A 14277-nucleotide genomic window follows, 5' to 3' on the forward strand; every position below is an offset into this window, starting at 1 on the left:
AATTTTCACAACTGTCCTTAAAGATAAATTAGTCATGTAGGGTGAAATTCCTCCCTTTGACACCAGCACAAAGCATATGCAGCTACAGCAGAACCTCAGAGTTATGAGCACCAGAGTTACAAACTGACCGGTCAACCACACACCTCATTTGGAACCGGAAGTATGCAATCAGGCAGCAGAGACCCTCCCTTCCCTCCCCCTTCACCTCCTCACCCCAAAAAAAGCAAATACAGTATAATACTGTAATAAATGTAAACTACGAAAAAAATAAAGGGAAAGTTTAAAAAAATGACTTGACTAGGTAAGGAAACTGTTTCTGGGTTTGTTTCATTTAAATTAAGATGGTTAAAAGCAGCATTTTTCTTCTGCACAGTAAAGTTTCAAAGCTGTATTAAGTCAATGGTCAGTTGTCAACTTTTGAAAGAACCACTATAACATTCTGTTCAGATTTACAAACAACCTCCATTCCCAGGGTGTTTGTAACTCTGAGGTTCTACTGTAAATCCCACTGAAGTAGTGCATTGCCCTTGGCTGGCTCTGTGCACAGGGTGATTTTCACCTATAGCTTATATATTGTTTTGAGCACGGGCATGTAAAACTGCCGAGTTAAACACTTTGCATAACACATTAAATAGCCACAGAAAGACAACTTGGAGATGTTTCTGTTACATGCAATCTCTCCAATTGTGCTGATGATCATGATCCGGTAATCTGAAGGGGCAAATAAGCGACAGTGACATGGGCTGTGGCTTTCCTCTGAATCATTCCCCAACTCCTTCGCTGCTGCTGTCTGCAAACTACAGACCATGTCCCGCTCCAGTAACTCAGCACTGGCCAGGATGACGCCATAATAAGCAAAAGATATTCCAAGCCTGGGGGAAAGAAAACCAATGTTGACAAGGAGAAAATAATCAGATTCATGGAACCACAGAGGAATAAAACTCAGCAGATATTAAATGCCCAAGTACAATTACAAAGCAAAACAGGTAAACAACACTTAACTTTTGGAAATCTTAAGTCCAGAGAAACCCCAGTAGTTATTTGTGCAACCAGCAGCAAACTGGTTGTCACGAATGTGTTACACAATGGCAGCTACCATATAAGTACTCCTCTTTATTAAAAGAAAAAGCCCAGTTCTTAACTGGACTGTTATTATTAATTTGTAGTATGGTAGCACCTAGAAGTCCCTGTCATGGACCAGGACCCCATTATGCTGTACAAACAGGGATGAAAAGACGGTCCCTGTCCAAAGGAGCTTACAGTCCAAATATCGCTGATCTCTGTGTGTGTCAGTTTTCCCATCCATAAAATGGGTATAAATCTATCTCACAGAGGGTTAAATTCACCTTGGTACAGAAAGCCAGCATAAGGTCAATGTTTCACTTACACCCTGTTTTGAGGACTTAAGAAGTAGAATTTAAGAAATACATAGGCTTTTGTTCAGACTTTCTGCATAGGGGTGAAATTATCACCACGGAATATGAGCTTATTCCATGTTAAAGCCGCAGAATAAAATACTACTCAGCTTGAGGAAGTGTGGCAGCATTGGGCCCACGGTGTTCTTAAAATTTGTTGATGCAGGGCTCTATATACTGTAGTTTACAAGCTTTCATTTAAAATGTAAAGCCAAGATCCTGATCCCTTGTGACCATTAAAATTCCCATTATAATTTTCATATGAACAGGAAGATTAGCCCTGAAGCCCTGGCCAAATGCCAGTCTGTATAATTACATTCTGTCTCTCCCTGCCATTTCAGTTAAAGATAATTTTTCCCCACATGTATTGTGAAGTATTGCTGTGCACTGCTAAACAGCTGCCATGTTCTATACCAGAGGTGGGTGCATGGTGGGTGGAAATTATCACTGTATGTTTCTTACCTACCTTATACTATTTTCCAAATGTTTGAGACCCATTGATGAAAGGAGCAATGGTATTATTTACAGGCTGGGGCAGTGGGCCCTAAAAATGTGTAGCAATGCATGTTTGTGCCAGGAAATTTTTCAAACATTCACTCCTGGTGGAACCTGCCCATTGAATATTTAAAACAAATTCCTGATGCTTCTTTTACCAAATCCTAGGACCATCAGAGCTTCATTCCCCATTCTGTGCAGTGACTTTTAAAATCAATTTTAGGCACCGTCTGATGGGGGAAGCTCATATATTGTCATGGCTGTCTGTCAAGAGCAGAGTATTAATGACGGCAGCCTTGTTGCAACATCATCACCTAATTCGGCATGTCCCTCATCATAAACAGGCTAAGAAGTGGATTTTCATTCCCTTTCCCCTCCCCCCCCCGGCAATTGAAGAAGCGAGCCTCAGAATTACAAGCTATCAAATTATTTGAGCATAAGCTTTCGTGAGCTACAGCTCACTTCATCGGATGCATACTGTGGAAAATACAGAAGATGTTTGTTGTATTTGTTGTATTTTCCACAGTATGCATCCGATGAAATGAGCTGTAGCTCACGAAAGCTTATGCTCAAATAAATTGGTTAGTCTCTAAGGTGCCACAAGTACTCCTTTTCTTTTTGCGAATACAGACTAACATGGCTGTTACTCTGAAAGCTATCAAAAGACCTGCATACTGAATGCAGGGAGAATGCTAAGTACACAGAGGATGGGAAAGTAAATCTATGGAGCCTATAAGCTGATTTATAACCGTAGAAAAACTGTATTTTACAAAAATAGAAAAATCATAAAAGATTCAGGGACCGATATACAAAGATTCTGGATCCCTGAGCTTCCACACACCCATTATCAGCACATTACAATTCTAGTCTGCAGTGGTGTCATAGCTGCATTGGTCCCAGGTGCTGAGAGAGAGAAGGTGGATGAGGTACTATCTTTTATTGGACTAACTCCTGTTGATTTGAACTACACAGAAGTTGGTCCAATAAAAGATATGACCTCACCCACCTTTTCTCATTATAATTCTAGACAATGGTGCCATTAAAATATAGATTGATCTACTTCAGGCCTACTTATGAGACTTCAGATGAGAGTCATCTTTTGTTCACGTTGAATTTTCCAAAGCCAGTGGAATCAGTAAGAGCTAACAACATTCTGTCTGAAACCTATTTCACTGGTACTCTGGCTGTGCTACCAAAGCAGCTGGTGGAGCACGGGTTCTCGTTTTGGGAAAGCCAGGGGTGAGAGAGCAATCTTAAAACCAATCCAGATGTTCCCCCCTATGACCGCTACACCGGATGTCTCTGTAGGTCACTCAGAGTCTGATCCAACTTGCTTTAGAGTCAATGGGAGACTTTCAATCAGGGTCCTACCCCCCTCATATGAAAGAATTACGTTAAAAACAATAACCAAAACCAAATAACATATTTACCATATGATCCATATTTGCAAAGTAGTTCGTAAGTATTTGGAGTCCAATAGGTCGCAGAATCTACCTCTTCTTTCCTGCATTTAATAGAAAACACAAGTTTGGAGAAGTATCTTGGCTCTCTCGACTAATTTTCTGGTGCTACCATGTATTTCTATACACTAATATGTTTGCTGAGCTGAAAGGCAGACATGTAACACACTGCAGCAGCACACAGATGAATCTGGAGATTAAAGAGCACCAAAAGGGAAAAGGTTGTAGAGAGAATGTGTGGGGATGTGGCCATGATCCTGTAAGTCCATGTGCAGCCCCACTGACTTCCACAGGGCTCTGAATGTTCCCAGGCTCTACTTGCGTGGAAAAATTTGCTGTATTATGGCCTAAGCTGGGAAAGGTGTTGGTTACTTATTTGTTTCTGGTTTGACTACTGCGGTCTGAATTGACCGCAGTTACCACTTGTATGTAACATTTTATGTTACAAGACATAAATGCCGTAATGAGAAACAGAGTCAGAAATTAGAGGCTGAATGCTTGCTTTTGTATTCTGCATCTAACCAGCTGTCAGACATTGGGCTAGCAGATATGAAAGTGAAGATATGTAGTAACATCTAGAGGATTGGTACATCTAAGGCAAGATTCTTGCTGCCATGAATGTGAAGAGAGTCAATTAATCATCACTTGTCCCAGGGGAGGGGGAAAGAGTTAACATGAATGTTTCGAGTTGATTTTTTTCTCTTTGTTTAACATGGCTGTGTGCATAACTTTAAATTTTAATAAAAACATCACAGAGCCAGTGAGATCTCTTTACAGAAATTCTACAGAGCGTATAGGGAAGGCCTTTCTTGTTTAATCCTAATGCCAATTCAATAGTACCACATTGCATGAGTTGCCAAGGCCAATGCTAAGTGCCTGTGAGATTAGATAAGCAGCAAACAGGTCTAGAAGAGGGACCCCTCCAAGCTGGGTGATGGTGTTGAAGATTCCCATGGTTCAGGTCTAAGTTCTTTCAATCTAACTGTGGCCTCTTGAGCCACTCACACCATGATGTTTCCTTTAATATTGATATGCAGGGCCTGAGCCATATTGTAACCAATAATGACTGCTCCAGTGCTCCCGCACCGTTAAGTGCTCCAGCTCCATTCCCCCACATCTGCCAGTGCCTGGGTGTTGCCGGTCATGACTAGTACATGCTTGCCTTGCAGTTCTATCTGGAAAGGAAGGAGCATAAGCCCAGTTTCCCACAGTTCATGATTCTTTTTCACTCTTGGTCTGTCTGTTCTCCCTGAGTCACTTGTATGTTTCTATGGGCCCCCATTTGAGGAGTTGGACTGCATACCTGAGGCAGCAAGCCATGCTTAACTCTGTCCAGCCATGGCACAGAGAGGGGAGGAGGAATCTTTGTAGCTCTTTATCTGGAAATGTGCCACCTGGAGAATTTCCACACTTGATACTAGTGTGCCCTGGAGCTGCATGAGGAATCTTACTGATACCTGGGTGCAGTTGTCAATCATTGAGTCAGGCCAACAAGGGGCAATTGTCTCATGTCAGAGATGAAGGCCTTGTCTTTGGCTGGGCTAGCATTACTCCGAGGTGCTTTGGTCTCTGACTCAGAACCAGATGGTTTTTCTTCATGTTCACCTACAAGCTATGCTCTTGCAGGCAGGTGATGGTTGTTTCTGTGTCCTGAAGGGCCATTTTCCTCAAAAAGGAGCTTGGATGAACAGATCTTCTAGAAAGGGAAAGACATGAATTTCCTGCACCCGGAGAGCTGTTGCCAGATCTCTCAGCAACTCGGAAAAGACTGCTTAGGGATCTCACCAGGTCAAAGAGGGTGCTCTCTACTGGAAGCCTTTTTTATGGTAGCAAAAGCAAACATTTCCCCAGCATTATGTTCATTTGAATGAGAAGAAGAATAGAATAAACAAGCCCAGTAAAATGAAAGGGCTAAGATTTCTCTCTTTTAAATAGACAAATGACAGCTTCTATCATGGCATTCAATATTCCTTTGGAATGATGCCTGATATAGTAGAAACGCATAGAGCATGAAAAGCTTAAGCAAGATAGCCCTGTCCCCTAGAATCCCAGTAATCCTGTGCCCCAGGAAATATCCAATCAACCATCAGCGTGATGAGAGAAGATATTTTAACTCTCACATTAACAGACTCCACCAAGATCCCTTCTGGCATTACTGAGCGGTTCATCTTGGCTATCTTCTCCAGTGTTTCAACGGCGGCTTTGTTATTTCCAGTAGATACATTGTACCGAGCAGACTCTGGAATGAACTGCAAATACAGGTTGGTTAGGAAGAGCTTTAACCGCTTTGAGCAGCAAGACAGAGCTTTGGTTAAGTGCCAGGAGACAGTGCACAGACCCAACAGTTATTGGATTTCCCCCTTCTTTTTGCTGTTTCCCATCTGCATGGTTCAGTTTTCCAATCCACTGAGAATGCACATTCATAAATATTAAGCCAGACCCTCAGCTGGCGTAAATTGGTGTCACTCCATCGACTGCAGTGGAGCTATGCTGATTGACCCAACCTGAGGCTCTGGTCCAGTCTATAAACAGTGCTAGATAAGTGTTCTGAACAACAGCAATTCCTTGCACATATTCAGTGAGTTCTCAGAGAACTAACAGAACTACTGATCTCCGTTCTACAGCCATTCTGGGACAGCCAATCAATAAAAAGAAAATGGCTTTTTTAAAACTGTGGGGAAACCAAACCAAAACAGTGAAACAAAAATAATAATTAAACAAAACCTAACTTGAATCTGACATTGTAACCTGAGACTAACAACATACCTCTCCCTCTTAATAAAAGCGTCCCAGACTTAAAAGAGATTTTGGGTTCATTTCAAGGGATGGACAAAACTGGGGGACATTAGTTTAACTGGAGTGTTTCACTCATCCCTCGTATTGATCACAAAATAAGTAGAACTGAATGAATATTACAGAAAGCGGTGCTTGAATTTTTAAAGGCATTTGCTTGGCCATGCTTGTGCCTCTCATTTTGTTATTTCCATGAACAAATCATGCAGCATAGTTTTACTAGCAGAGATGTTCAGAGAAGTCAAATTTCAAGACATGGGTATTTACAGAGATCCTAGTTTATATTTGCAAGCATACGTATTTATCTCAGTCCATGTCGACACTGCAATCGAAGGTGTGACTGCAGCTTGGACAGGCATAATATAGGCCTAAATATAGCAGTGAAGATATAGGAGCACAGGCTTCAGCATGGGTTTGGAATGTGAATCCATATTCCAGGGGACCAGGCAGTTTTGTACTTCACTGCTATTTTTAGCTGTACTAAATACATTAAAACTAGAGCAATGATGTCTCCCCAAGCTGCAAATCACATTTTTGCCTGCGGTGTAGACATACTCTCAGACATGCTTGGGCACTCATCCAATCAGGGAATGGATTTTATCGTCTATGTGATTTATCTGACCAATCACAGCTAACCAACATAGCTCAAATTGCGATATTCACAGAGACTTGTTTACATCAGTCCAGAGAAAGAAAATATGCTCTCCCCTTAATAAATAAGACGACATTGCAACCTGTTAAAAGGCTAACTTTGTTGGGTACATTGTTTGTTGTGAATTATTCACTTAGTTCTACAAAATGTAAAGAGTTACGAGGATGGGGTATATACATGGATGACAGCAACAAATTCCTAAATTTGCCAGCTTCTACGTAATCTAATCCAATCTCATCTCATCTACGTTTGCATGCCCTTCCCTCCCCCACCACCACAATATGAGAACACAGTGTATGGATCCAGAACACTGATGCCCTAGTCTTGGGATGCTGCTATGAAGGAACAGCAAATCTGTAGAAAGAGGCTGTCTCCTGCAGGTCCCTGCGTGCTGGTGGCTGGTGTGGGCTCTTCAAAGTTTGTCTCCATGAGAGGGCTGCTGTGGGTTACGGTGAAAGCAGGACCACAGGGGCAGGCTATCAGGTCCTGCTGTCTCTATCAGCTGATGGCAAAATATACCTAGAGATTCCAGACCTAGTGTGTTCTTTTGGGTGGGAGGGAGTGTTCTTCTCACCTTAAATGCCAGGATGAGAATGATGCCTGGAACAGAGGAGATTCTGATCAGCCAGCGCCAGCCTATGGTCGGGTTAATCACTGATGCCAATCCAATAATTAATAAGGAGCCTGCCAACCAAAAGACCTTTCAAATGGAAAGTGAGAGGTTACAATAAAGGAGCCAATGGTTATGGTTTGTATATTTTAGCCACCATTCTTTTCTTTTCTTTGTTCTTTTCTGAGCAACCTTCCCCGTCCACACCATTAGAATATGGTAGAGATTTGACTCAGACACAGTCAGGGAAGTCGAATTTTTGGAGAGAGCTGGACCAAAGTTTTGGTGCGACTGGGCCCAGGATGGTTTCAGGTAGCTGTGGTTGAACACAGAAAGCCATGTGTGGTTATCATTCCAAATGAAACCCTTTAATTTGCTTCCCTGGTATTCATGAGCCTTTTTATTTGCTTCATTAGTCATATGAATGAGATTTTTTTTTCTTATAAGAATGCTTGTAGAAGGCAATAGTGCTATGAACACTAGTGCAAATAGTGAGCAATACTTTCCACTGATTTTACACCACAGGAGAATCTGGCCCAATACTTGCAAGCATGTGTGTCCTTGAAGTTCTCATGTAGCCATTAGAAAAAATGCTTTTTTTTATTTACACAAATAAGGTAAGCAACAACAAACAAATTCATAAAAGCCACAACCTCTCCACTGCGTCATCTGGGGGCAAGGGAACATAAATAATAAATAATAATCAAAGGATTTTGCCTGTTTATAAATCTTAGGCGAGAACAGAAACAATGACTTAAGCGATCAATCCAATGGCTCAAACAGAGAATAATGAAAAGCAAATACTCGTTGCTACAAGACCATGAATAAGCCAGAGGCCAATATATGTTTGCACAACTATTGGTTGACAGGGGTGTCGGAACCGAGGGGAGCGGGGGTTCAGGGGGCCAGGGCCCTTTCGCTTTTTGACCCCCATCCCAAGTGGACCCCACCCCCATCCCCTCCTCTTCCCCCAAGGCCCCATCTCCTCTCCAGGCCAGCATGGAGCCCAGCCAGGGAGGGGAACCTGGGCAGTTGTGGGAGCCACGCATGTGGATCCTCCACCTGCCCATGGTGTGGCGGGGGAGGCTGTGAGCAGCCCCCGGCCCATGTCCTCGCCCCGCAGGTTCCCCACCCGGCCCAGGACAGGTAGAAGTGGAGGGTCTGTGACTCCATGCCAGCGCCTCACACGGCTCTCCCTGACCCAGCTCCAGCTGGGGGGGCTCAGAGTCGCAGCCTGGTGTGGGCAGGGAGCTGCAGCCCCTCCACCTGCCCTGGGAGGAGGGCCTGAGGGGTAGGGACACAGCCAGGGGCTGCTCTTAGTGCTCACCCACCCCACCGGGCAGGTGGAGGGACCCAGGCTCTCCTCAGCTGCCCACACTGTTCTGCCCACACAGGCTGGGCTCCAGCTCTGAGGGTCAGGAAGAGCCCACACAGGCAGTTGTGGGGAGCCTGGGTCCCTCCAGCTGCCCTGTGTGGGAGGTCTGGGGGACGGGAACATGGGCAGGGGACTACTTTCAACCCTACCCCCACCCCGGGCGGGGCAGGAGGGGCGCGCAGGTTCCCTGGCCCTGCTCCAGCTTCCGGCTGGGTAGGGGATGGGGCCTCCAGGGGGAGAGGAGGGGAAGTGGCTGGACCTCGGGCCCCTCACTTTTGGGAAGGCTCCAGTGCCCCTGCTGGTTGAGCAATTGGACAAATTCCTGTGTATCAGGAGCTCTTTACAGATAATTCCAGAAACCCATGGAAAAAGTGCTAAATTCATTGGACAAATCATTCACAAGAAAAAATTCAAGCAGCTCCAGATTTAACCAGCCCTTGCTAGGCAGTACAACCTGTCCCAGTGCACCTCAGTCCTCACTCGCAACCATCAATGCTGCTCCATTCCTGGCCACCCAGGGCACCTTTAGCTTTTCCAGCTCTGAGCCTCTCCTGAACAGAAACTGCCCATTATGCCACACTATATGATAAGTTTTTGATGTACATAAATTGGGGACTTGCATGGGACCACCTAATGAATCTCTTATTATGACCCAAATCAGATTTTGAACTCATCTCCAAAAGTACACAACACAAGTGCTGATTCATTTGTCCTGGGCCAGCCCCAGTCTGAAAATTGCTTCCAGATAGACAGAGTCCAGTCTACCGGCGTGGAGCACATTTCTGTTTCAATTTTTAGCTGCCTATGTGCTATTATCTTGAAACGAGATTGAGCGGCTGACCCAGCTCCTGACTGACAGCCTGTCAGGGGCGATACTGTTAGAACAGGCAACGGACGCATTTATCAACCTAGCAACCAAAAAGCTGGATGTCAGCTGTCAATCAGTGTCTCAGTGCCATGTACAGAGCAGCCAATTATCAGAAAAGAAATTGCTTTTCTTCTGCACACCCGTGCACATGTTTAATAATGCAGTGTTGCCTGTGACACACGCTGAGAATGAGAGACCCTCACTGCGTGCAGTACATATTCAGATATTGTGGAACACATTAAAACTGGCTAGAATTCTGCTTTCTGAGCCAGACACAGGAAATCTGGGACTCTGGGCTGCAATGCATTTAATCTTACCTGAGATAAAGGCAACATATACCCTCGGTATTTTGTAGGCAAGAATTCGGTTTTTATGATAAGTCTGAAAAAAATGCAGAGAGAGTGAGAATCTGCATGCAGCTGAAATGCCAGCTCAGTCAATTTTAGACTCCACGGTCAGTCAATCGAATTTAGACTCCACTGTCAGTCAATTGCTCTTTCACTGCTAGCAACTGAAAGTTGGGCACGGAACAAATAAATGTACATAGCGTTTGTGAGCATGTCTCATTGCGTACCACAGAGCCAGATCCTCAGCTGAAGTAAATAGGTGTAACTCAACTGACTTCACTGGAACTGTGTCCATTTACAGCAGATGGGGGTTTGACCTTAACCTTGTAATTCAGTGAAGAGTCTCTGGTCCTTTGACAGAGAGTGTCCCTCCTCCATGTCAGAGATCCTTTAATGTTACTGCTCCTGCAGCAAAGATTGCTGGCAAATATCGACCTAGTTTAACACAACATGCTGCACAAATATCTGCCCACAGGGACAAGGAGGCTCTGTAATGTCAATCCAATAGTACACTTGAGGACATAATCTCAGGATACAAGTATCTGAGTGCTGGCACTTTGCATCGTGCACACCTCTAAGGGAAGGAACCGTGGAGCTGTTTGGACTCCATGTTTAAATGCTATGCATTCTGTGTGATGTGAAGTTAAAGAAAGGCTGGTTTTGGTTAGGTATCCTGAGGGGCTTCTTTCTTCACCTGCCTATCCCCAGAGCCTGGAGGTGGGTCATAACCTTTCACATTGGATTGAAGCCACTTTGCAATTCATCAGTCTGTTCACTACTCGGGCAGCAGAGTCCCAAGAATAGTAACTTCTGCAGGGCACTGTTTCTTTCCCAAGGTCCAAGTGCCCTGCAGCATAGCACTACCAGAGAGAGCCAGTGGAAAAAGGGAGGGAGGGCGGGAATAATGAAAAATGGTGAGTTTTCTGATTTGTTTCCATGTTGCAGGGTTTGAAATGAAACAGTTTTTCCCTAAAACCTTTGGTGAAATTTTGTTTTTTCAAAAAAAAAATTTAATTTTCAATATTTTTAATTTAAATTCCCTCCCCTTTCTCCCTTTCCTTCCTTTCTGCCACTGAGTGCAGAAAAAGGAATAATATGTGAGTGGAAAAGGGTTCTTCACTTTTTTTTCTCCCCACCATAACTTTTTGAAACATCTCCAACTTCAAAAAAGTTACAGGGATTTATTTTTCCTTTTGTCACGCTATAACTTTTCCAGATTTGAATATGTTTTGAAAAGTTAGAGTGGGGGAAAATGAGGGAAAAAAACCCCCAAATCCATACCAAACCAAACACAGGGAAAAGTGAGGGGGAAAAACCCAACATACATCATTCAGCTATTACAGTCAGTGGCAAAAAGGTTGGGAAAGGGGAAGAAAAAACCCCCCCCAATCCGAAATTTTTGAAAAACCCAACCAAATAAAAATTTCAATTTGAAATCAAATGTTTTGCTTTATTTCAAAATTTCCTGTCAAAACAATTAAAGAAATAATCAAAAATTACAGTATCCTATGAAAATTTTAATTTTTGACAAAACTCCATTTTTTAGCGGGAAAATGGTGGGGCTGAAAAATATTGACCCGCTCCACTTCCAACCCCTGCCTGGGAATTGGGAGTGACTCCAGGCTTCCAACAATGGAACACGCCAAACTAGGTCACCTGGGCAGCTCTCGTCTTTAGCTTTTTGATTTGAATGGACTCCCATGTGTTTATTCCTAGTGGAATTCATGAGCCTTTAATCTCACTTTCCATGCTGAGATTTTCATGAAGGGGAGGCATCTAATATCCATTTAGTGGGGAAAGACTATATGTAAAGTATCTCTCTCTCTCTCGGGGTTTTACACTGCCTCCCATCTCCACAACATCTGAGCACCTTCCACAAAAAAAGAATAGCAACAGCAAATTCCACTGTGGATTTCATGTAATCTCTAGTACTTTCCCTTTTCCAAATAAAAACTGTACTTGCAGTAGAGTTTTTGTTCTAATTTTTTAAATGTAGTTATTTTCTCCTCTTTTTCTTCTTTTGTTGTTCTTGGTTGGTTGGGGGGTCAGGAGTAAAAGGGCTGACAGTGTTGTGAGTGTCAATGTTACAGCGTAAAGGCTTTTTCTGAAAAGGAAGTACTGAAAGTGTTCGCTATAACACTGACTGTGTAACACTTAACACTGCGGTTTTCAAGTACGCACTGCATTTACATTTCAATACAAACGTACTATTCTCATAAAACAGTCCATTATTAAAACAGAATTATGTCCATTTTTTTTTGTTTACTGTGAAGTAACATTTACACATCGATTACTTTTTTATTTGTCCCTTATCAAATGTGTTTGATAAGCCATGAGAGAGACAAGGTGGGTGAGACAATATCTTTTCTTGGACCAGACTTCAGGTCTGGGCCTGAGATAAACCTGAGGAAAGCTATGGCTACACTACAGAGCTTACAGCAGCCCAGCTGCACTGCTGCTAGTGCCGATGCTCTATGCCAACAGGAGAAGGCTCTCCCGTTGTCTTAATTACTCCAGCCCCCGGGAGCAGGGCTAGCTATGTCGGAGAGAGAAGCTCTCATGCTGACACGTAGTGCTGTCCACACCGGCTCTCAGGTCAGAGTAATTTACATCATTCAGGGGAGTAGCTTATTCTCACTTAAACTGTAGTGTAGCCATAACCAAAGACCTGAGGAAGAGCTCTGTGTAGCTCAAAAACTTGTCTCTCTCACCACCAGTAGTTAGTCCAAGAAAAGCTATTACCTCACCCACCTTGTCTCTCTAATATCCTGGGATTGACACAGCTACAATTATCTTTCATACCCTGTTTGATAAGCCATTGTCATTCATTTAGTGTAAACTAGCTGCCCCTGTCTAATCTAGATTGTTTAGATCTTCGGGAAAGTAATTTAAAGCTCTGTTCAGAAGGGTTCCTTGAAATTCTGGTAAAGTGGATGGGGGAATTTCCCCTCATTTCCCCTTTATTCCCAGCCCTCTTAAGAAGTCCCTGGTTGATGGTCTACTCCCATGATTGCCCTTGCCTGCCTGAGGTGAAGTAATATGCCTCCACATCACTCCATGGGCTGAATACAGGGGGAAATGGGGGAAATTCTATGTCCTGATATACACTGGAGGTCAGACTAGATGATCGAATGGTCCCTTCTGGCCTTAAACTCTATGAAGCATCCAGCCTCTACTAGGCCCAGGATGCTGTGGATTGAACTCGTAATCTGCAGAGCACTACAATTTAATAGAACTCCGTTATCACTTTTAACCGACTGAGTCTAACAAAATTAGATCAGTTCAAAGTGCATTCTAGTCTGGCTACCACGGCTAACCGAGTGCTATAGGTCTTTTTCTCTTTGCTTTTGAAAAAAGGGCACATTAGCCAGCTTGCCAGTAAGTTTTTCACTTGCTTACACTGGTTGGAAAATGTCAGTGACCTTTTCTTTGGCATAAAATGAGAATTTATTTTTTCCACACACACCCCTCATGCAACCAATTCTATCTGTCACATTTAGTAAGTAGTACTTAGTCACATGAGACATGGGGAGAATTCAGCTGATCTCCTCCCCTTAAAAGGTGTTCTTGATTTCTATTTGCCTATTGCTTCCAGGGCTACAGTGCTCAAAGTACAACGTTACCCTTGTGCGTGGCCTGACACACCGCATCCCACCATGGCCCGGAGGAAAACAAACCAGATGTACGATGGGGAAAATGATGTCAGCAAGGAGAAATAGGCCCCCCATAAGAAAGAGATCAGCAGAATCTGGAAGGGAAAGATTAGAAAATATCCCTGTTCAGGACAGCACTTCAAGCATAGGATTGAATGTTTTGCTGACTTGGGGCATAAATAAAGCACAGATCAGCTGAGCCCAAATGGAAATTCAAAGCATCGGTCTCTGAGACCTTGTCTACACTACAGGTTACTTCAGCAGCAGGAGGTATTAAGCTGATAGGAGAGCTCTCTCCTGTTGGCTTACAGAGTCACCACCACCACCACCTGTGCAGCTGCAAGTGCTGTAGTACGGATGTAGCCCGAGAGACTCTTTAAATAAATAGAGTTGGGCGAGGCTTCCTCCTTAGTTAATGTCACCTACAGCTCCAGTTGGCCCCATTCTTTCACATTGACCTCTTTAAAGACCCTGATCCAAGAGCAGGCTTTCAAAGGGCTCTAGATCAAGCTCAAGGGGAAGTGAAAAGGACCAAGGATCCATAAAAGCCTTTGAATGCTTCTGTACCCTTCCAACAACCAACCACTGTGGAAATTCGATACCCTCTGA

The 14277-nt window shown here is 43.6% G+C and overlaps 1 protein-coding gene across 5 annotated transcripts in view; it reads right to left on the reverse strand.

The window, feature by feature from the left end:
* SVOPL (SVOP like) overlaps nt 1-14277 on the reverse strand; it is a 49571-nt gene that overhangs the window by 25636 nt on the left and 9658 nt on the right. For all 5 annotated transcript variants that reach the window (XR_012156089.2, XR_012156086.2, XR_012156090.2 and 2 more), the window contains 6 exons: nt 13639-13763; nt 9986-10049; nt 7390-7515; nt 5491-5619; nt 3341-3414; nt 670-872 (listed from right to left, as the gene is read on the reverse strand). Coding sequence is in view for 1 of the 5 variants with exons in the window: in XM_073322774.2 (XP_073178875.1) it covers nt 670-872; nt 3341-3414; nt 5491-5619; nt 7390-7515; nt 9986-10049; nt 13639-13763 (721 nt within the window). In the remaining 4 variants the exon portion in view is untranslated. The remainder of the gene's footprint in view (nt 1-669; nt 873-3340; nt 3415-5490; nt 5620-7389; nt 7516-9985; nt 10050-13638; nt 13764-14277) is intronic.

Source organism: Lepidochelys kempii, chromosome 1 (assembly GCF_965140285.1).
Source record: "Lepidochelys kempii isolate rLepKem1 chromosome 1, rLepKem1.hap1, whole genome shotgun sequence".
Taxonomy (NCBI): Eukaryota; Metazoa; Chordata; order Testudines; family Cheloniidae; genus Lepidochelys; species Lepidochelys kempii.